The 23,596-nt window shown below is 43.2% G+C and overlaps 1 protein-coding gene across 2 annotated transcripts in view; it reads left to right on the forward strand.

The window, feature by feature from the left end:
- RCOR1 (REST corepressor 1) overlaps positions 1-17,049 on the forward strand; it is an 82,474-nt gene extending 65,425 nt beyond the window's left edge. For both annotated transcript variants that reach the window (XM_052693428.1, XM_052693429.1), the window contains 6 exons: positions 2,609-2,687; positions 7,371-7,565; positions 8,579-8,656; positions 9,362-9,419; positions 9,943-10,172; positions 12,668-17,049. In XM_052693428.1, coding sequence (XP_052549388.1) covers positions 2,609-2,687; positions 7,371-7,565; positions 8,579-8,656; positions 9,362-9,419; positions 9,943-10,172; positions 12,668-12,709 — 682 coding nt within the window. In that variant the 3' untranslated portion in view covers positions 12,710-17,049. The remainder of the gene's footprint in view (positions 1-2,608; positions 2,688-7,370; positions 7,566-8,578; positions 8,657-9,361; positions 9,420-9,942; positions 10,173-12,667) is intronic.
- The last annotated feature ends 6,547 nt before the right edge of the window (positions 17,050-23,596 follow it).

Raw genomic sequence — 23,596 nt, forward strand, 5'->3', positions numbered from 1 at the left:
AGGTACAGCTTTCTGTGCATGTTTGCTCTCTTGGGTACCCCTGTGTGCCACTTACAGAGGTGGCTCAGCCAGAGGTCTCGTGTCTATTGCTGGAGATAACTGCAAAGTTACTGCCACTTGGTGATTTTGCCTCATTCTGGAGCTCTAAGGCCTCAGAAACATGGTGGTCTCAGACGTTTTGGAGGGAAAGCCATCCCTTTAAACAGCAACAGGTCTGTCTGCTTAACATAGGTGCCTTCTCAACCTGTGCTAAAATACTGCTCGTGTCTTTGCAGCCAAACTTGCCCAATCTTGAAGCGTGTCTGGCTTTGGTAAACTCCTAAGTTGAGCAAAGTTCTGTAAAAGCTTTTCCCTCCAAGGAGTTGCTGCTCCAGCTGTGTGCTGGCTCCAGGGCTGGATGACGGAGCCCTGTTTGGGAGGGGGGAGGAAAGACATTTCCAGGGTTGAGACGTACTATACTGAGTCACTCAACCTCTCCCATCTTTCCACTTGATCAACAGTGCTTGTTTAACAGGCAAGACTGGGGAGAAAACTACCAGGCAGCACATTTGATGTTTGGCCTGGCTTTCTCTTCCTCACTGTGTTCTTCAATGCAGAGGCTGTCTTGATTTTCTTCTTCCCATCCTGCTTATTTCCTACTAATTTGTAAGGAAGAAAAATGTCAGTTATAAGAAATGTGTGTTTGTCTAGTACTATGTAGTTTAAAATTTTTTTTTGTCTATACTGCCTCTCTAATTTTGTTCTGTGCTCATAAAATGGAATCACTGCCATTTGGAAAGACAATTCTCTGGTCCATATCCTCTGGCCACAAGGAGGCTGGGGAAGAACTGTCTGGGCAGCCTTGTACTGTGATGTTGGAGCCTTTGAGGAAGGCAGCTAGATTGGAAATGCATAAATTTGCATTACATCTACAGCTTGATGTTAGGCTTCCCTTCTTCCCCTCCACTGTGTCAAGTAGTCAAGCCCCTACAAATCTAAGCGTTTGTCAGCATACCCACGTGGAGTGTGGGAACAAAGCTGGGTGAGTTCATGATACCCAAGTTTTGATGTAGTACTGAGCCACTGGGTGTTGGCAAAATCTCAAGAATGTCCTTCAGTTAATAATGATCATTGTCTAAAACTGCAAAAGTGAGCGAGTGGGTTTTGATCTAGTTCGTGTCTGGAGAACTTGTTGGAATTTGAGAGCAAACTGCCAGCACAGTGAAGCCTGTGGGGTTTGGTTTCTGCAGAAAGGTTGACAGCTGGGCCCAGTTGAGAACACGAGGCAGCTCTGCTGGGGATGAGGTTAAGGGAAGAGGCAGCCTGAGGTGTCTTGCTCAAGTGCTGTGCTTTCTCTTCTGTGGCTAGGCAGGGAAGTTCACCTATTCTTCAGGTTGTCATGAAAACAGCTCCCAGTGCATTTGGAACCAGGTTTTCAGGAGCTCTTGCTGGTTGTGTGCAAGGGGTCTTGTACATGCAAATCTCAGAGGGGTCCTTGAGAGTTGTATTCCTTGGAATCGTGACTGTACAAATGAACAAGCAGGAGTAGCTTGTAAAGTGGTTGTCCTCATAGTGATGGACGTCAAGTCACCCAGCAGTGAGTTCCTTAAGTGACACCTGCACAGCTGCAAGGAGGCAGCCATGAGTCACTGTTGTGAGTATTCCTTAGCACCTGCCTTACCTGTGGCACACGCCAGCCTGTTGTTCCCTGCTCCTCCAGAAATACCCACACTGAGCACAGCTCCCCTTGGGTTCTCCTGCCCAGCTTGGAGCTGCTGTGACATACCTCTTCCAGCTGAAGTTCCTCCTCCAGGCTGTGAAGTTTGACATGACAAAATAGACTTTTTTTTTCATATAGTAATTTTAAAAAAACGCTTTGATTAGATCAGCTTATTTCTTCAGTTTCTGGGCATCATCCCAAATGGTGCAATTAACTTTAGTTGTGTACAGTACAAAAACTCTAAACGGTGAAAATACATTCGATTTAATGTCTGATTAAAATTCCAATGAAGCCAAACTGTCCAGGTGTGCCAAGGTCACTTTCAATATGGCCCCAATTTCATGCATTTTATTATTCTGTAACTGATACCTCATTTTCTTTTCCAAAGGAGGATGAAATTGGAGATTGTGACTTAAAAAGAACCCAACATTTTAATGTTTGTTCTTGAGGGAGTTCATCTTGTGCATATCATTCTGGTTAAATGTTAGAGTTGTATGAAGTCTGTGTTAGAACTGCTTGCTGGTATTCTAAATCTTTGTTTCTGTCTGGGTTTGCCTGAAGTTAGAATTCGCAGTGTCTGATGTTCTTTTAAAGAAAATTTGTTAGCTGTCTATCCAGTCTCCACCCAAGCAGACTTATTTTGCATAAGTAGACCACTCTCCACTTTCTCTAAAATAAATATCTCTAGTATCTTTACAACGGAGAATTTTTTTTTACTTAAGAAACAAATAAATGGGGCAGAAGGGGAGGGGAAGCAACAAACCAAAATTGCAGACCCCTGAAGAGCCCACCCTGGTCAAAAAATATAAGGAAAGCTGCTGAATTGCATCCGTGCATTTTTTGGCATGTTATTTATAGAGACACGGAGCCTCACAAAGTAATACAGTACTGTTTACTTTTGTATTTCAGTGAGGACGAAATGGAGGAAGCGAATGGAAACAACCCTATTGATATTGAAGTTGAACAAAACAAGGAGAGCAAAAAGGAGGTATAACTCTTTTCTTACTACTGTGCAAATGAAAGTGTTTACTTACTAACTGCTTGATGTAGAAGCTGACAGTATCTAATTTTCTTTATTTGTGCTTTGTATGGTTGTCGTACAAGAAAAGAATTGTCTTCAGAATTGTTCTTCGATCAAGACAAGTATAAATAAATGAGAACAAAAGTGGAAAATCTGAAGACTTTCCAGCACATGCTAGTATACTACATGGATATTTGGAGTCTTTGTTCAGAGTTGGCTGTGTTAGCTTGAAGCACTCTCAGTGGTGGTTGAAGGCAACCTAACTATTTGCCGAGGTAGAGTAGGAGCACTTCTGTCCCTCTGTGGATGGCTTGGTGGAAGGAATATAAATCCTTTAAGCCTTTAAACCATTCTAGATAGACTAACAGGAGTATATTTGTCTATTATATAGGCTCTAAGGCAAATTCCTGATCTACTGAAATCCTTGGAGACAGTCCTGAGGGTTTCAGTGATGCCAGGATTGCAGGTACAGTTGTGAATGATAGAGGAGAGAGTTTTTGTATGGACATTTTTTGTCTGGCAGAGAGGCCTTGTCATTATGTGCAGAATATTGTGCTTACTTAAAACATACTACTTGAACCTCACTTGAGATGCTTTAATTTTAAGTTGGCATAAAGTTCTGGATGAAGCCATGCAGATAGACGTACACTTCTGAAAACTTAACTCCGTGATGCTCATCTGGAAAGCATATACTTTATTTTCAGGCATGTAACTTGTGGGTTATTTGGCCCCAAACAAAAGAACCTTGCAATTCAGCAGCAGTATGGGTTGTATGTATTTATCAGTGCTACAGGAAGATGTTTACCCTAAACCCTTCTCCTTGAAGTAACTCCATCTGCTGGCTTCGTGTAGCCTGCTTTCTCTCAGTAATGACATCTGATTTATTTTTTTAATAATCTTTGAAAGAGGCTATTTATAGGAAAACAGCACTAAAATTATTTAAAACTGTGACTGCACAACAGGCAAGAGCAAGGACCTAGAGCAGTGTTTTTTGTCAGTCACTATCAGTGAGATTAATTCTTCTAACAAATTATTTTGAAGGGAAGCAACTGAAAAAATCATAGCATTCTGGTCTGTTCTCTACACACGTGGAGTGCTCCATAGGCTTCCCTGAAACAGCCTTCCACCATCAGTGTCTCCGATTTCCTAGGAGCAGGGTTAATGTGAACATATTCATTCTTACAAGAAGCTGAGTTGTTGAAAGCCTTAAGAACACCCTAACTTGAAAGATTCTGGTTAAGTATCAATGGCATACTGTGGCTGTCCAGAATGTCTTGTGAATAATTAATAATATCATTTGAATTCCCATTTTTTTAAAATTAAAAACGTTTCTAGTTAGTATTTCACACTTTATTTTCTGAAAGACTGCATCTGCTACAGACCTTTCAATCCCTTTTATTACTGCTTCCTTCTCGAAACACCGTCTTGCTGTGAACTTGCTGCAGAAGGGGGGAACAGTAGCTCTTCGCCAGCTTTGCTGCCTCTGCTTTAAGGCCAGAGCAGAGCAGATGGCAAATAACTACCATCAAGATATTTGCAGAAAGTCTTGTATGGGAGTTGAATGCCCCTCTTTGACACTGCCCTCAGCCACAGCGTGCTCTAACCCAACTCAAAGGTCAGTTGAATTCACCAACTGTGTGCATTTACACTGGCTGCAAGGGCAGGCAGCCTTCTGGGGGCTCTTCTGGACAGTGACTGGTTGTACTGCTGGCCAGAACAAAGCTGACAACCAGCTTTGACTGAGTGGAGTTAATTCAGTTTTGCAGTACTTCAGCCTGGGGCTGATTTAAAATGCCTCGAGAGAGCAGGTATCTGGGAAGAGGGGCTGTTCCTGGTAGTTGCATTTAGTGACTTGGTCAGCCACGCACCAGCAGCCCCAGACTGTTACCGTAAAGAACCTCCCTGTCCCAGCCTCACGGAGACAATTTTTCAGCTCTTAAGATGTGTCACTTACTGTATGAGCTGTCGAGAAATACTGGGACTTCTCAGAGTATCTGAAATCTCTCATCTGTGTTTCCTCTTTTGGGGATCATTGGAGGGGGAATCTTCCCTTTTCTTAGTACTTTCAGTATTACTGCAGCTGCTCAGGTTCCCTCAGATGGTGACTCCATAATACAGATGTCAGGGTCATTTCTTAACATCTCTTCCTGGGGCAGTTGCTCCTAGAAATGCCTTGCATTTCATCCCATGCATGGATTGAGCTTGGTCTTTCCTTTTTAAACCATCAAATCTGAGTAAGCCTTCTTTGTATTAAAGGGGTTTGTATGAAGTGTTCTAGGTAGCAGTGGCAATTTCTGAATAGAGGAGTGCTGCTAAATTCTGCATTTTAATTGTTTTTCATGAGTTGATGGTGGCCAGGAAAGCAAGTTTCCAAGATAGGGTAGATTCCCAAAGTCTGTGCAGTATCACTGGAGCTTAGAGGCATTTGGAGCTGTCAAGAACCATTCTGTAATGGATCTGGAGCACAAGTCTTATGAAGAGTCGTTGAGGGAACTGGAGTTGTGTAGTCTGGAGAGGAGGGGGCTCAGGGAAGACGTTATTGCCCTCTACAACTGCCTGAAAGGAGATTGTGGTGAGATGGGGCCTGGTCTCTTCTCCTGTGTTACTGGTGATAAGACTGCAGGCAGTGGCCTCAAGTTGCACCGGGGGAGCTTCACTTTGGTGGATGTTAGGAAGAATTTCTTCTGCAAAAGAGCAGTCAGGTGCTGCAACAAGCTGCCCAGGGAGGTGGTGGAGTCACCATCCCTGGAGGTGTCCAAGAATGTTTAGATGTTGTACTAAGGGATGTGGTTTAGTGGGGAAATGTTAGTGGTAAGGGAATAGTTGAACTCTTTGATCTTGGAAGTCTTTTCCAACTCTGGTGATTCTATGATTCTGCCAGAGCTCTGGCTTTTTGTCCACAACATGGATGAGCTTCACTTTTTTTTTTTTTTTTTTTTTTTTGCACAGTGTAGAAGAGTCATCTGAAACTTGCTTTCATTTTTACTTAAAGTTGAAGCTTCTGAGATACTTGCAGTGCCAGCATTGCCTGTTGGTCACCTTATGGCTTGAACTTGATGGAGACATTACTGCATGATCCTGTGAAATTCTGTATGCAGATGAAATATGAATAAACCTGAAATATCTAACCATGTTGAATAATTTACCTGGCTCGGTTATCAAAGTGCTCGCTTCTGAAGCAGAGTGCAGAGCTTACCTCATTTGTTTGTAACTAAGCCAGCCTGATTTCTCCTGCTCCCTACTCTCCACTGCAGAAAAGAAATCTGGTCTATCTCCCACAACAATAATAGTTATTTCTTGCTCCTGGGCTTGCCTTAGGCATCATCTCTCATGAATTTCTTCATGCTAGAAGAGGCAAGAAAAAAGTTGAGAACAGACAATTGTCCACATTACTGCTCCAATATGTCTCCTGAGTCCATGCAGAGTGTGCAGGATATTGTTTGCTGCAGCTGCTCTGGGCTTTTCCAGGCTCTGGGAGGCAGAGCCAAGTGCTTACAGGGGGCTTTGTGCAACCTTGTGTGAGTTTTAGTGTTTGCTAATGAGCAAATGCCACAGATTGGGTAGAAACTGCATGTGGCTGCAAATTAGGAGGGGAACAATAGTGCTAACTGAGGCCAATGTTTTAAAACTGGCAGTGATTGAGTGGAGGATTTCAGATGTGTGGCCTCTCCTCCCTGCTTTCTCTCCTCCTGCCTGTCTTCTTCTGTTCTGTGTTCTGGGCAATATTCCAGCCACTGGATAATAAATCTTGGGTGTGTGTTGCTTATTGAGAGTAACTTCTGGAAGAGATGATTGGTATTAGGGAATCAAACGTGCTCTTTTAAGGATCTTTAGTATTGCATCTTACCTAGCATACCTGTTAGCAGTGTGCAGCTAGTGCTTTGCTTTAGCCAGAATGCATACAAAGTAGTGGTGTGTGAAGTATTCCCTTTTCCAAAAGAGATTCAAATTTTGTTTGTGGGCAAATGGCATTACTTTAATTGAACATTATATATCAGTGCAAGGCAGGAAAACTTAGCTTCCAAGAAACTGCTTAATGATCTAAGAACTGCTTTGTAGTCACCTCACTGCTTCATCTTTAGCTTTTAAATTAGTTTGCTATATCCTTTTCCTGTCTGACATAAAGAAAAGATAACTTTTTATAAACTTTGCTAGCTGTGTTCTTCTCCCGTCTCCAAGTTCCACTTTGCTTTCTTCTGCTGTTCGGCTAAAGTAATGTGTTGAGACCTGATGTCAAAGGCAGGAAGAAAGGTTTTGGAGTCTTTGCAAGTATCCAGAATATTTAAAGGACAGAAAATTCCCAAAATGGGAATGTGCTGAGAAACCAGCTTCTGCTGTGAGTGTTGAAAGCTGGCTAGAAGAAAGATTTGTATAAGACAGTGTATGCGTGACGTGCTACTTATAGCAAAACAGAATCTTCCCAATTTCAAGCTACTTCTTTCATTCTGCAAACCGAGGATGACCGAAAATGAGCACCTGAAGTATCTTGCTAATCTGAGAGCATAAATCCTTGTTTGAAAAATGACTGGTATCTAGAATTGCGTTTTTTGTGATCACTCTAGAATTCTTGTACAGAGCAGCCACAGCTTGTATGAATATTTACTTGGTCACTTAAAGCTTTTTGCACGTGTTTTATAAAATCTTTCCTAGGTGCCTCCTGCTGAAACCGTTCCTCAGGTGAAGAAGGAGAAGCACAGTACACAGGCCAAGAACAGAGCAAAGAGGAAACCTCCCAAAGGAATGTTCCTTTCTCAAGAGGATGTGGAGGCCGTTTCTGCCAATGCCACAGCTGCTACCACTGTACTCAGACAACTGGACATGGAATTAGTCTCAATCAAGCGACAGGTATGGGTGATGTAGTTGAGGAATAACTGCTAGTTTCATTGGTACTGCCTGTCACATCTGCACAATTCCCAGGAATGTGTAGCTAGATGATAACTGTGCACATCATTATGTGGCTTAATTGACAAGCTGCTGGCCTTATGCTGTAAATTAATGCAGCCTTGTGCTTTCTTCTCTTATGCTTTTGTTCTATGAGATGCCTACATTGTATCAGAAGTGAAGCAAAGGAAAATCCATAGCACTGACCTGAAGGAACTTCTTGTGGCTCTTGGTGTTTCTTACAGTTCAAAGTTCCTTCCTTTTAACTATGAATTTCCTTCAGATATCATTGATTTCACAAGTTTGATTTCAATCTGCAGCAGTCAATTTTCTTTATCTTTTCCTGTGGCACTTTTGGAACAGACCAACGTGCTTTTTTTTTTTCCTTCTTCTTTCCTAGACAGGCATCATACATACTTTCCTACATACCTTTTGTTAATCTGATGGATCTGTCTTTTAAATGGTTATGGACAAATGTTACGAACAAATGTTTTTTCAAATATCTATTAGTATAGACAGGTTTACTACATGAGTCTGTTTCCTGGATGAGAACATTTTCAGTGTTTTTTAAGTAGAGATCTGGCTCAAGCTCTTTATTAAACTTAATAGAATTGGTATTTTGGCCTGAAGCCTTCTTGGCGCTCTGGGAGAAGCAGAGCTCTCTAGCAGTTTTTGATTCATTACTTGCTGTGAACAGGGCTTTCATCTTATACTGGGCTCTATACAAACCTGGAAGTTGGAGCAGTTATTGCTCCAAACGAGTTGCAGGTAGGATAGAATAAAATAAACAAGGTCTTCTAATATCTTCTAATACTGTAATTGCACCTACATTCCTTTATTCCAAATAATTGTTTTAATCAGGAAAGATAGGTGATGAGAAGCAGGATGCTAAGGTGGTGTGTTTCCCCCTGGGGCTGCTGGAAGCTGGCCTGCCAAAGGTCTTCATGCTTGTTAAAAAGATGAAATTTTCTTTACAGATTCAAAATATCAAGCAGACAAACAGCGCTCTCAAGGAAAAACTTGAAGGTGGGATAGAACAGTACAGACTTCCAGAGGTAGGATCATTTTCTGACCCTTGTTTCTTGTGGAGATGAAAGCTAATCTGTATCACCATATCAGGGCTGTTCATCTGGTCGGTCAGCTAGGACCAGTGCCTTGTTATCAGGGTGAATCAAGACCTATACCGTGTTCACTGTTGTCATGTAATAGAAGTCGGGATGAGAGGGAAGAAGGAGCAATGCTTTACATGTGCAAATGGTTTCTAGCAGAAGTACTAGTATCCCAGATTTTTTTTCAGTCTTGTATCCCCATGCACCTGTGAGATGTGATTGCTTTGCTCTGTGTGCTGAGAAATGAGGAGGTACATTAACGGCCTGTCCTTTCTCTTGGCACTCAGTGCTTTGCTGTTTTTCTTCCAACTCTGGCACCTCATGATGGAAATAATTTGACCAAGATTACAGAGGGTGCCTGTGATAAAGACAAGTAGGTGCTTCTGAAGAGTTTGTGGCTCTTGGTTATCTGCTGAGACTGTTCCCTATCTTTTTATATCATCCGGTGACTTACAGGTGCCGTGTGTCACAGTTAACTGAATAGATGCCACACGCAGCTCTCTGGAAGCAGCGCTGCCACTAAAATGAGTGATAGTTTGACTAACAGTGAATTAATTGCTGTGTTTTTGTGAGGCTTTTATGAACTCAGTTACAAGTGGAAGTTGCTGGTTATGTTAATACAAGCTATCTGAATTTTTTTATGCCATCTAGGTTGTTCAGAAATTTAATGCACGTTGGACCACAGATGAGCAGCTTCTTGCTGTGCAAGGTATGGCACTACAAGTGTATTTGTACTTCAGGAGGTTATAATCAAATCTCTTGCATTTCATAGCTGTTCTGGTGCAGCAGCTAATGAAGGATTTTGATGTTGTTTATTAATGCATAAAAAACAGAACTGAACAAGGAAACTGTTGTCAGCCTCTCCCTCAACAATATGTGTTTTACCATATGAGCACTTGCATCTAATCTCTGCTTGTCCCTGCTTTCTGAAAGGGAAACTCTGCTGCGTCACTGCTTTGCTCTTTGTGCAACTTCTCAAGCAATACAGCCAGATTTACACAGATCTTCTAGATTTCATTGTGCCTGTCTGCTACAGCTCCTTTTCCTTCTGCGGGGCTAATCTTAATTGTGCCTCATGCACAACTGAGACTGTTTCATGCTGGTTTAATCAGAGAAGGACTTGAAAACTAGGCAGAAGTTCAGCTTTGGATCCTTTTGCTGTGACTCGAGCCTGATTTGTAGTCTTTGTGAAAATAACACTTTACTTTTGTTTTTCTTCTTGACGCTTTTAGCAATCAGGAAATATGGACGAGACTTTCAGGCAATCTCTGATGTGATTGGTAACAAATCTGTGGTGCAAGTGAAAAACTTTTTTGTAAATTACCGACGTCGTTTCAACATAGACGAAGTTCTACAGGAATGGGAGGCAGAACACGGCAAAGAGGAGACAAACGGAACCAATAGCCAGAAACCCGTAAAATCCCCTGATAATTCCACTAAAATGTCTGAAGAGGAAGACGAGGTAAATTCCATTCAAAAATGACAAAGTTTCCAATTTGAGCTCAGTTCATATACATATAGAGGGGTTTGTGTGTGTATCTTCAGTGAGTCGGTTTTTATTTCTAGAATAAATAAAGTGCAGCTGAGATTATTTTGCTTCGGCTCTACAGATCCCAACATTGATTTTGGGAATGCTAGATGTATATGAAAGTGGAAAGAGAGCACTTAGTCTGCAGCCCTCTGATGGTATCTCATCGGCACGCAGACGTTTTAATGATTCCTGCTGCTGAAACCTGATAGGTATTTATATGACTTGGATGTTTTCCCTGCACGCAGTTATCCAAGCAGTTGTTCTAGGTTTGGCTTTGTGAGACCTCACAGACTTCTGAGGCAAAGCTGTCTTTCATTTTGATCATGGAGTGGTTTCACTTGAGGGAAGGGAAGAAGTCTATAAACAATGAAGTGTGTGATACTGTTTGTTCTGGAATTACCTAGCGGCAAGATTTCCTTGAATTTACAGCAGTTTCTGTGAAGGCATTCTAGAAACAGCCTTTCTGCTCTCCTTGATGGAGGCTCACTGAGGTACTATTTTTCAAAAGACAGTGCGTGCTTAAAGTTGACTAAGAGATTGGTTTAAATACCGAAGATGGCTATAAAAATGTAATATTGACACGTTATTGCAAAACTGCATTTAAAGGTTTGTATGCTTAAAAAAAAAAAAAAATCTGATCAAGGACTTCTTTGGGGCTAGTTTTACAAGGCAGCTTGGTGTAAAAGCTGCATCTTCTCAAATGCAGTCAACAGTAAAAGGCAAATTTTGGTCTGGCATGGGCTGAATAAAAATAATTGTAAGATTTCTCCATCTACTGGATATTTTTTCCTAAGTTGCCTTGATTGTGGTTGGTTCACTTGTAGATTGCTTCTTGTTCAGATGCTCAGAGAGCAGAACTTCATTGCTTCACAAATCCTAGTAGTATGCTCTCCTAAGATGCTTATGTCTAAGGGCTGGGTCCAAAGATAAGAACAGAACCAAACTCAGAGATACGTGCATTCCTAGAAGGAGGGGAATGAAGTTGTCCTGTTTGTCTGGAATTGGAGGAGAAGCAAAGAGGCAAGTGTACTAGTCCATAGCCATCTTTGAAACGGCCAATGTCATTGCCTTTTCCTGTGACCAGTAGAGCTGTATCTCCTTGTCAGTGCTGAACTTCTGAGCCGTTGGATTTTCTGTCTTCAAATGCACTCTTGCTTCTCAAAGCTAAGATCCAAAGAGTGTCTCATTTGTGGTAGAAAGCAAATGTCCGTTAATGGCAGGAACTGGTGTGTGTTGCTGCAGCTAAGTGTTTGGATCCTGGAATGAGGTGAATTCCAGACAAGCTGGCTTAGAAGGAGGAAGGAGACTGGAGGCATGACAGCAAGGTCTGGTGATACGGCTTTGGGACAGAAGTTACAGTGCTCACGCTAACGGAAAGCACCCTGGCTGGAGTCGAGCGCGTGCTGAGTTGGTAGAAAGTGGAGCAAAACAACAGGCTGGTGGGAATAGTTGCAGAGCCCAGATAAAAGGAAGATACTGTATAACAGTACGCTGTGCCTGCAGTACAGGAAGGGATAGGGACAGCTTGTCTGCACCAGGCTGACGCAGGGTGGCAGGAGCTGCCAGCCGTGACGTACTGCATGTGCTATAAACTAGCACCGTGTGATGTGGCTTCTGGTTCTCAATGAATCCTCTTCTGGATGGTAGGAACTGCTGTGCTGTTGCTGGGAGGAGGGAAGTGCTGGCAGTGTGAAGAGGATTTTAATTACTAAGCCCTCAGCTTTTTGTAGCAGTGCCAGAGTAAGGGGCACAAGGGTGTCCCGTGGTGGAGTTCTAATGCCCACTGAGTTCTCTGAGCATATCAGACCTAAATTTTGCCGCTCAGTGTAGAGCTCCTGCCTTCAGAGGTAATGTAAGCACAGTGCTGCAAGGAGCTGGCTCACTGGTGCCTGCCAGAGTGATTCTGGGCATGAGGAGTGTGACTTGGATTATCACGTAAGCGATCTCTTTGGGCTAGGAGGGGCATTCCTGGCCTGCACTCAAGAGTGCTTCTTTCACAAGCTGCTTGGGTGGGCAGGAGATGATGTAGCTGGCCTAATGCTGCAGTGCCTCAGGTACTGTCTCCTATGGCATGTGTTGTCTGCCTGGCCCCAGCCTAACAAAAGCTTCGTCAGCCCTCTGACTTTTCTGGGCTTTCCCCTTTGGTCTGTTTTCATAGCAAGTTCCTCTTTTTTTTTTTTTTTTTTTCTTCCGCCCTCCCCCCCACTTTGAAGTGGGAAGGTGAGACATTCTTGGGTCTGGTCTTAATCCTGGTGTGGTACAGAACAGGGGAACCTGCTGTGATTTTCCCCATGTGCCAGGTTTGGCTGTTTTGTTGCTTTCAGTACTTGGGATAAAGTTTGAAGATAAAAGAAAAAGCCTGTGTATATTCATTTGTGAACTAAAAATCTTTTTTTCTTTTTTTTCCTCTTCCTCCTTCCTTCCAGGCTACTTCTGTTCTTGATGTCAGATATGCATCTGCTTCATGAGAAGGTGCTGTAGCCTAGAACAATTTGTGTTGACTACTGTGTTATCCAGGATATCAGGTATTAGCAAACCTCAGACAGCCATCTGCATCATATCTGTGGACAAGCAGCTATTACCAAAAAAAGGCAAACGCTTCCAGTCCTGTGCTACATCTGCCTTAATCTCCCCTCATTCCTTCATACTGCCTCCACTTTCTTTCAAATGCACCCAGATAGCTCAGCTCTCCATCGCATCAACGTCCTGCTTGAGCATGGGGATTTCTAGAACCAGTAACACCTGTCTGTAATTTCGACCAACCTGCAAAACAAAAGGAGCTCCTTAGCAGCCCCACAGTAACTCTACATGTTAGGAGTTCTTATAATACTTGGTCTGTAGGGTATAAGTACGTATTGCTGCATGGCCTTGTGGTCTCTGCTTCCTGTGTATTCTTACGATGACACTATTATTAGTGAGCTTTCTATAAAGGAGAGGCCTGTGCACATGCCAGTGGTGTCGTGTTTGTTCTGAAATGACGGGGCATGTTAACAAGCAATCTTGAATAATGCAAAGTGATAGGAAATGTTATCTCGAAGGTTTGGTCATTCCAAGGTTGTAAAAGTAATCGTTACACTGCTGGTGTGTGCAATTCTTTCCACTGTATTTGTGTGTTCTTGCTTCATAGAAAGCTCCCTAAATGAGCATTTTATTCCTGTATATTTTAATGGCTTTTATTTAGTGCAAAAGGGAAAACGTAACCTGAAACTGTTTGATATGCTTTTTAAACCCTGGCATTCAGCATTTGCATTGTAACTTGTTAAATGAGTGCTACACAACTTTCTTTTTCCTGATCTTCTGCGGGATTAAGTCAAAACAACTTTCTCTGGTGCCTCTCCTTTTTGGAATATGTGCCTTTTTTACATTTGGCTACCATAGGTCACTTCCAGTCCCAGTGTCTCATCCCTCTTCAGGGCGCTGTTTGCCAAAGACATCAAACTACTTCTCCCACTGGAAGTCTGGGCAAGGGTTGGAGAACAAAATTCAACTTTCAAGTAGTTTTTGGTCTCTTGGAAGTTCATTGGAGAAGAGCCGGGTTAATTTCATTGGCCATTTTAACCCCTCTGAAGCACAAGTCGCTTTCATGTTCTGAACCAAAATATGCAATTTAAAATCTAAGAGGTGCTTTTCCAAATACTTGGTGCACGCAGCTTTCAGAACCCCCAGCCCTCTGTGCTGTGATCTGTCTAGCTGGCTTGAGCTGGAGCTGTTCTTGGAAGTCCTGTGTTAGGACTTTGCACCTTGAGCAAGGCAGTTGGCTGCCGAGCAGACAGTATTTAGAGGAGCTAGAAGCAGTATTACTTCTTGCCTGGTGGAAAGCTGCAAAATAACACTAGTCACAAAGCATTTAAAAAATGGTTAATTTAATGATGTTGGAAGAAACCAACAGGTGTCTTCGCGGGTGGAGAAATGGACCTTTGCCTCTCTTCCTCTACAGAGGAGTAGGGTCAGGACAGCACGCAGCAGTGTGCGGCACCAGCTTCCTGATGCAACCTGGAGTGAGCTATTCTTGTCCTGCCCTACAGCTGAGGTGCAGTGCTCAGGTCTAGCCCCAACTTGGTGCTTGAGTCGCTGGGCCGTGCTGCGGTGGCTCAGATTTCTGTATGTAAAGCAGCTAGGTCAATGCCAGCTGGCTGCCAGAGAGCTGCAGTGACATCTCTCAGTGGTCACAGCTCAAGGAAAGGCAGGGAGGTGGCCTCAGTTACCTTTGAGGTTGTCTCTTCCTCTTGTGGGGAAAGTGATTCATCATCAGATATCGAGTGGTGACACGCAGGTGAAGGAGCAGGTGGGTATTTCTTCGGATGTGCTGCAGTGTTTAGCCCCAAAGGGGCCTGTTTTCGTCACTTCTGCAGCTGTTTCTGAGTGTATTCATTGTGGCAGCTCCAGAGAGATCCTTAGAGTTGATGAGAGGCTGGAAGGGAACCACTCCTTGTCTTCTGTTGGAAACTTCTAGTCTCTTACGTGACCCAAGTCTGTGGCAGCATCCCTGCATCTGTCTGTGTGAAGTGGCAGCTCTGAAGGTGGACCTGTGTGCATCCCATTGGTCCTACAGCTGCTGGATAGGACACCGGTTAGCCAGCGAGAGGTAGGACTAAAGGTGGGCAAACAGCACTGTGAACTGAGCTGACAGTTGTGGTGCAAAGCAGTGCTGCTCGTCAGAAGCACCCTAGTGCTAAACTTCCTGCTGATATCAGTGTGCAGAGACAGATCTGTGCCAGTGTGAGGGGACTGTGCAATCATACCAGCTGGTGGAGCTCATCAGTCTGGGCTCCTGCTGGCCACTGAGCTACCTATGAGGACTTCTCAGTTTTTGCCCTCAAATCTGTCCATCTTACAATCAGAAAAGTTGTGTTTTGGCTTCATCCCCAAGGGGTAAGGGGAAACGTGTATAATTTGTGATATTAGGAAGAAAAAAGTTGTTCAATTACTTTTCAGTTGACAGCTATCTTATTGTAGTTGAAACGTACAATATAATAGCACTGTATTTTAAAGGCTTAGTTTTTTTACATTCTCTTTGTTTTTAAATGCGATAAAATCATTTTAGCTTTTGAAAGATCAGATGGTTTGGTCTTGTTTAGGTGAAGACCCTCTTCCTTTTTAAAAATGGATCAAGCATTAGCTACATCAACTGGTTGCATTCTGATTAGAAGGGTCCACAAAGATAACTACGTAAGATAGAATATTCACTTAAATTTTGTTTCTTAAACTATCAATGTGAATGTCATAATTATATATATTTTGTGGAAAATGGGAAATAATTTCTCCTGAGTATAAGTTATTGTGCAAAATATGGTATCGTTAAAGAAAATGATAGTTTAAGTTTTAGTTTTAGAAATCTTAAAGATATAAAAGTGTATTGCATATGCATAAACAAATTTCATTTGTTCTATTTAATTTCTACGTAGTCGTGTAAAGTGCTAGGTAACTTCTTTTTTCCACTTATCCATTAAACAACCTTGTTACTTGAATATGCGTGTTTAACTGGTTTGAAACGGTGATCAATTTTTGTAGTATAATCTTACAACCAAGGGAAAAAAAACACACGCCTCAATTGTGCTTAACAGTGTAGCAACAATGTACAATCAGACACGTAAGACTATAGCAGCCATAACTGGTATGCAGCCACCGTGGTTGTCGGGATACACTTAATGCCGATGGGGATAATGGAATCCTAATATATTTTTATGAATTTGCAGCCAGGATGTCCCCATAAATATTCACTAGAACACTTTTTTAATAGATGCTCCAAGAGTGGAACTCTTATTCTCTCGCAGCAATGTCCTGACGAACATTTTTCTTTCCTGTACGAAGGCATCTGAAACGTTATGTAATAAAATACGCTCATTGTCACTTTAAATTTCAGTTCTTACTCTCTGAATTGCTGAAATGCTGTCGGTATTCTTGCACACCAAATATGAGCCAAGCAGTGCATTACACTAACTCCAACACTGGGTTTGTCAACATCCATCCCCAAGACAGTGAAGCGCAAAAAGAGTCCTAAGAGATTTCTCTGATAATTGCGTTCTTTTTTTCCAGCCTGTACAAAACTGTGCGTCCCCCATTCGATGGCCTGATACTTGCTCTTAAAAAAAAAGAAAAAGAAAAAAAAAAAAGACAAAAAAGAAAAAAAAAAGTTCTTAGCTCCAGCTTGTCTTCAGCAAGTCAAAATCTAGCGATCTTGTGCAATGCCCCCAAAGCAAATACTTTCTGCCACTCCCTGGATTAATGCAGCTTTTCCTGTTGATAGTAAAGCACAATTGCAGCGAAAGTTACAGTTCAGAAGATGGAAGGTCAGTATAGTCTATGCATGTTGTATAATAATGAGTGTTTACATTCATATTCTCCTAAAATAAAATTTATACTGGAGTGTATAGTATTCCATTATGTAGATTTTATCAATTTTGTTAACTGCTTATAGATTGCTTAAAAGAAGTTTTTTCAAGATTTTAAAAGATGTATAAGGTTAAGTTTGCAAATATAATGGAAATGCTGTATAGCTTTTGAAGTGATAAAATACTCGTCGGGATTTTAAAGAAAGTATGTTGTAATAATGCTGTTGTAAGTAATATTTTAAATGTCTTTTTTGCCTGTTTTCTATTATTCAGCACACTTACTGTGATGAATGTTCATAGCATTATAAAATTGCTTAGCCACTGAAAAGTAACATTTGGTTTTGAATTATTTTACTGTACGAGGAATTATAGTGGGGTAAATTCCTTTGTGAAATTCTACATAATTCATTTTTCTATGATTTCCAATGTTTGCTGACATCAAATAAAAATTTTTTCAAGCCATTGATGTAATAAAACGTAGTAAAAATGTGATTGATGTAAAACGCCGTTCAGAAACCCATCAGCTGCCTCTCATGTTTGGCCATGGGCACCACCCGGGGGCTTGCCCCATCCTTAGCTGTGGGTTTCCAGTGCCAGTAAAGCGTGGGGCCAGCGATTAGTCACGTCTTCATGTATGAAAGAGCGAAGAGGGTGGGGATGGCGACTGGCCTGGTGATGTGGAAGCACAGGCAGACTGGGGAGTTGAGGGTGTTCTACTGAAAAGCATCTCTGTAATCTCCCGGTGGTGGAGAGAGCTGTCCCAGCCCTATAAGGAGGCAACTGCTTCTTCAGTGGTGTTTCTTTGACGTGACTCCTTCAGCCCCTAACCTTCAAAACAAACTGCCTCCTCCTGCCCACACGCTTTCCCCAACCCCAAGCGAAACCAAGAGGAGCAGTCGGTATGCAGAGGTGAGAAACCCGGAGCTCACTGTGCCTGAACACTTACTTGGGAATTGCCTGAAGCAAAGGTAAAGCAAACTTGTGTTCCCCAAGAATGTGCTTCCAAGCAAGCGTGGTCTTTGTTCCGTAAAGAATCTGTAAAACAGCGTCCTTTTGGAGAGAAAACTGGGCATGAAACCCATTGTCTTGTTCCCTTCTATACCGTGGTCTGGCTTGGCTGCTGCGTCATCTGTGAACGAGTAAGAAATGTCATCTCTGATGTTGCTTTTAGTAAATGGTAAACAAGGTGTGTGATCTTAAAAACCAAACAAAAAAGGCTGCTGACATTTGTGGGAGAATTGTTTGCTTTTGCTGGAGGACTGGGGAGGGAATTACTACAAAAATACGAAGGGAGCTTGTTGCTGAAGTCATCAAGAAGGGAAAATCTTGAGGGCAGTGACATGCAGAATGTCAGAACTTTACCAAAAATGGAGAAATCACCTGGAAGTTTCCCTTATTGAAGTGGGAAAGTTTGCATTGAAGTTTGCACACCCAGCCTAGAAAATGGCAGCAAAGAGCAGTGACTTACAGAATTGCTCAGCATTGGGGAGATCAGGAAATGGGAGTGAGGAGAAAGCTGACAAATGTCATCTGGCTTATGCTAGTGTTCAACCAGAGATAACTTAAGGGAGAGGTGAAGAGTTGTTCTCATTTTGGATGGATGTTTTGCTGCAGTTTTCTCTAAGGTAGTTTGGAAGACAGCGTGTGAGATAATGGAAGTAAAATAAACTTCAAGAAGTTTAAGAAATGGGGGAAACTTCTGTCCATCTGCATGCTTTGGGAGAGCAGATGCGTACTTTGTCAGGCCTAGCCCGTGGAGCTGTATGGCTTAGCAGGACCTGAATGTGCTTTTACAGTGGAAGATGATTTGGTGTGTCTGACAAAAGTGAGCTGATATCCAAAAGGAAAAGATGAATAGGAGATCCAGGCAGCTGCAGTCTTCTTTATTACCTTGTGCGTGCAAGATTTAGAATTCTCCTGATTGAAAGGAGGCTGAGGTGGATTAATAAAATAGAAGAGTGGGCACGCTGGGTTTGGCAGAGAAAGGCTTGTGCCAGACTAGTCAATCTCTCATCAGCACGCACGGTTATTGCTGCCGAGCTTGTTGTCCATAATCCCTTAGAGAAAAATAAGCTTTTCTAGGGTGTAATTAATTTAGTCCTAAATTATGTGTTGAAAACTGATCTAATGCATTACATCCTGAAAGTGCTCATTTCCCACCCGGGGCTCTGCCTTAGCTGTGGGTGATGGGCACGGCCGTGCTCCCAGGAGGGGATGGGGATGTGATGGACCTGTGCATGGCAACGCGCCGTGTTGGATCTCCAGCCGGATGTTTTGTTTTTGTTTGTCTTCACATAAGATGAAATGATTCATTTGAGGAAGGGTTGGTTTGGAGGAATCTGTTTATTTTGTTTTCAATACTTGCTAAGTGTTGAGTTTCCCCAAACTGCAGCCTGGCACGTCCCATAGGCTTGTCTGTCTCCACCACTGATAACTGAATTTCTTGTCCTGCTTTCCTGTAGAGAGTCCTTGTCCTCCTTGATCCTGCATGGTGAAGCATTGGCTCAGGCTGCCCAGAGAGGTGGGAGAGTCCATATCCTACAGACAGGAACTGGGGAGATGTGGCACTGAGGGTCATGGTTAGCGGGCAGCGTGGTGGTGGGAGGATGTGTTGGAGTAGGTAATCACAGGGGCATTTCCAACCTTAGTGATTCTATGATTGCCCTCCTGTCCTATGCTATTCCTTGTGAAGGAGGAGTAAATCTGCTTCCTGCCAAGAGGCAGAGTGGGAAGTGTGGACCAGCTCTGTGAACTCCTACAGTTTCTAGACAAGGGTGTCCTTGGGAGGGTCCCAAATTTTATCAGATCTGGCACTCCTGTGACTTGGTACCATACATCAACTCTGGAAATATAGTTGTGCTGAGGGGGAAAAGCCTCACTGAACCCAATTTCTTTCTGTTCTCTTGGGCCGTGTGTCCCACTTCTCTTGAAACACCTCCAATCAGGACTGCTCAAATTCACTACCGATAAAATTATTGGTATGAATTTTCCATTCTCTTTGGCCTTTCCAATACAACTTTAGGGACTGCTTTGCTGATGCCTAAGTGACTTTGTGATCGGTATATTGTGCTGAGAGATTTGTTTGGATTTCAGAATGTTGTTTTATCGCTCTGTTATTAATGTAGCTGAGAAAAAAAAGAAAGCAGTTAATTGGATATTCTCCTTCAAGCTAATTTCCCTTTGTTGCGTCTTCTCCCTGTGTGATCAAGTCTCGCTGGCACAAATATTCCGAGAAGACACCTTTTAAGCTTAATCAAATTCTCCTTTAAAACGATTTGTGTAGAGATCCCGCTTTCACAATTAATCAGGCGAGGTTCAGCAGTGCCACGCTTGGAAGCAAACGATCCCCAGGCTGTGCTCCATCACAGCACTGCTCGGCTGGACTTCCACTGAGTGACCCAGGACCACGCTGGGACTTAAAGCAGAAAAGCAGTTTGAGAGAATTGTGATCCGGGAATAAGGAAGATAAACCAGTCAAGCGATTTGTTACCAGCGCTGCCTGCAGCCCGAGGCATGGATGGATGGCTTCTCTTCCTCCAGGAGGAACTCCTGTCTTATTTTTGTGCATCGTTAGCAGTGAGTGCTGGGATCTGCCCACGGCTCCAGGTTTGTGGCTCAATCCGGCGCCAAGGAAAAGGAAGTGTAATAAATAACCATGAACTGCCTTGCGTCTTTAGTTTATTGCAGTAATGTGAGAGTCACTGTCCTTTCTGCTTGGCTCCTGATGCTTAGAAAATCTTCTGAAATAGGAGGAGAAAACTTGATGTGTACAAATTAATTAATTGCTCCTTAGCTTCTGCTGGGTTTCTTGAGCTATTTTTGTTTAATGCTTTAAATTTGCAAGTCTTCCCGCAATGGGTTGCTTGTGCTTACGGACACTAAATTGTACAGAGTCTAATTTGAGCCTTTTCAGCAGCTTTGCCACAGTTTGCAGTTAGAGTTGGACTGGGAAAAGCAAATAACTTCACATCTTTAGAGAGCAAATGCAGTTTTAAATGATTACCTGCCAGCATCTTGTTAGTGTCTCAGGTCAAGCAGAAACTGACAAGGAAAGCTGTGCCCTGCCAGCAAAGAGATGAAGCAGCGAGATTCCAGCAATGCTTTGTCAAGTGGAGAGGGCGTCTGGTCCCTCTTCTTGTGTTTGTTGGTTGGTGAGCCTTTTGGGAGATCTTTGAGGGGGGAATTTGTACATATATGCATACATAGTCAGCTCCTTGCCCACTGGAGGTGGTCATTTCCTGGATCACAGCTGTCACAGGCACAGGTTGGCATAGGTTGGTGGTTGGACTCAGTGATCTTAGTGCTCTTTCCAATCTTAATGATTCTGTGATTCTATGAAAGGGTAGTGGAGTCATTGCTTCATTTCTGTTTTCTTGCAAAGGTACATCTGTGGATTTTTTTTGTTTAGTAACTCAGCCTTGCTCCTCCAGCCTCCTGGGATGGGGAGGTCACAGTGCTGCATAAATGAAAGCTGAGTAATTGAGATGGTTTCAAATGTCTTTGCACTTCACTAAAAACTGTAATGTTTACTTAATGCCCGTAAACACTCAGGAGAATAAGCCTTTGTTTAGAAATTCAGAACCTGGTAAAGGCTGTGCGCCTGGGGGGACTCACAGCACAGAATCATTAATATGCTCATGGAGGAGGAGCAAACTGTAATTTCTGCTTATTGCTGCTAGAATTAAGTCAACATTAACTCACCTGTGAGCTCAGAGTGGAGGGCAGCAATGTCAATGTGATAGCAGTGCTGTCTGCACTAGGTGTCTGCATTAGGTGTGTCCTTCCCACTGAGGTTAAGTCCTCAAACAATGCCCAGGTAAGGCTTGGATTGCCAGCCTGTGCAGTAACAACTTAGTTAATGTTGCACAGTTGTAGAGGAGCAATTACATACACAAGGAAGAAAGCATTTCCTAATAGCTGTTTTCCACAAAGCAACTCATTTTACGTAGCACATATAAATACAGCATCATACCGGAGATTTGTGGTAGATTACATCAGGTAGCAAAGGATTGCTTTTTGTCTCGTGTCGAGCAAGCCTGATGAGAACTTGATGCTGGTGCAAAGGTGGTTTGACCCAAGGAGCTGCACGTGGCCCTGCGGGGGAACATGGCAGGGGCTGAGGCTGAGTACTGGAGCACCTGGCCGGGGGGTGAGGCGTTGGCTGCAAGCAGGAGGCTTCTAGAAGGAGATGTCAGCGTGGGCTTGCTGCTGAAGGACGATGTTCCCTGATGCTCAAAAGGTCTTGCCCTTGATGTTGCCTTGCTCCTTGATGTTTATGGCAGACTTGGCTGTGAAGTGGCTTGGATCTAGGGCCTCTGCCTTGTCCATCTCTGTGACCATTCCCAAGCAGTGGGTGATCACTTGGCTCTGTTTCCCATTCTGGGTCTGGTTATGCACCTCAAGATTTGTTTCTCATGACAAATTTTATAGCAGGTTGTTTCCTTAGAATAGCTGGAGCTCTGGAGAAGGCTGTCCAAATGTCTTCAGCGTGTGACCATTTTTGATTCTAAATGAATTGTTTTGTTGGTAGACCCCAAGGGCTGCTTGCCTGAGTGGCTCTAGCTTGTTTTATTTTATTTTTCATCTATTAATTATTCCTATGAGATTCAGTTTGTGATTTCTGTTCAGCTGTTTCACAACTGTCTCAGTTGTGAAGACAAAATAACGTGTCATTTAAGTAAATTAGCATGTGAAAATTGAGTGTCCTTAACCATTTGATTAATGGTTGCAGAAGTCTTTGGAAGCCATGTATTTGCAGGTGGGAGCCGGCAGTGTGTGCTGCTATCTTAAATATTACCTACAGCAGAAGCTTGGGAAGAAGCTGTAGATCCTACAGGAAAAAGAGTCATTGGATGTGTCCTTACATTTCCTCTCTGCTTCCTCCAGTAGGAAGAAACTATGTGCTAAGCTTGATTCTAGTCCAGATTCCCCCAGCCAATACCGAAATCACCTAGTAAAACAGCCTCCCCTTGTCCAGTTGGGAAGCTGTGGCTTTGGAAGGGCGATGGCAGGAATGAAGAGTTGTTGGAAGAAAACGGTACAGGTTCTTGACACGTGGGAAAGAGTCACTCGGCGTACGTTGCAGAGCTGAAGGACTTCTGTGGGACAAGGCTTCTGGTCATGGAGGGTGCACAGGTGGGTGCACAGGTGGGAGCTTCAGCCCAGGCTGCTATAAGGCTAGACAGGAGTTCTTGACAAAGGAAGTCCCGGAAATAAGGTGACAAAAGCAATTAATCATGAGCAGAACTGAGTGACAGATGTCACTTCTGTATTGCTGTGAAACTGAATTTGGACGTCTTTCTGCACAACCTGTTCTTTGACAGCTTGTGTTCAATGCAGGGCTGCCAGGTGGCACTTCCAGCTGTGCCTTGCCGGAGTTTGCACAGCTCTGAGGAGGAGATGGGGAAGGTGTTCCCAGTGGCTCCTAAAGCTATTAATCTTGTCAGATGACAATCCAAGCAACGCATAGCCCAATGGGTTGGGAAATGCTCGAATAAATTACAAATCACGAGTGATTTATTTTGGGGTTTTCTCTGAAGAGAAATCTAGATGAGTATAATTTGAGGAGGAGGCATGATCTGTGCTGGAAAGCATGAAGGACCCACGCCTCTGGCGATAAATGATCAAGTGGGATGAATTTGTCTAAGTTTTGAAAGCCAGTGAGGCCCATAGCAATGATTTGTGAGCATTAACCCACCCTGTCACCACTCAGATGTTAATAGCCTTAATCCATCTCTTAGAATCTGCCTGAGACCTTCTACATGGGAGCTCCTACCCAGCCCCCAGCCTGGCCTGGGCCACTCTTCCAGACCCTCTGTGTCCATGACCCACACACACGTCCCTCCAAGAAGGGTTTTAATGTTGCAGCTGTCTTGCCATTGACAGTGGTGATTTCCACATGGTTGACTTCCACAGCTGCCAGCGATAGCAGCTGGCCCAAGCCCGTGAAGCAGCACATGTGTGCAGCTAACAGGAGCTTAGTGGGAGCAGACAGCACATGGAGCGTGGGTTCTTCACGCTGCA

The sequence above is a fragment of the Tympanuchus pallidicinctus genome, unplaced genomic scaffold (assembly GCF_026119805.1).
Source record: "Tympanuchus pallidicinctus isolate F22 unplaced genomic scaffold, pur_lepc_1.0 scaffold3, whole genome shotgun sequence".
NCBI classification, from domain to species: Eukaryota; Metazoa; Chordata; class Aves; order Galliformes; family Phasianidae; genus Tympanuchus; species Tympanuchus pallidicinctus.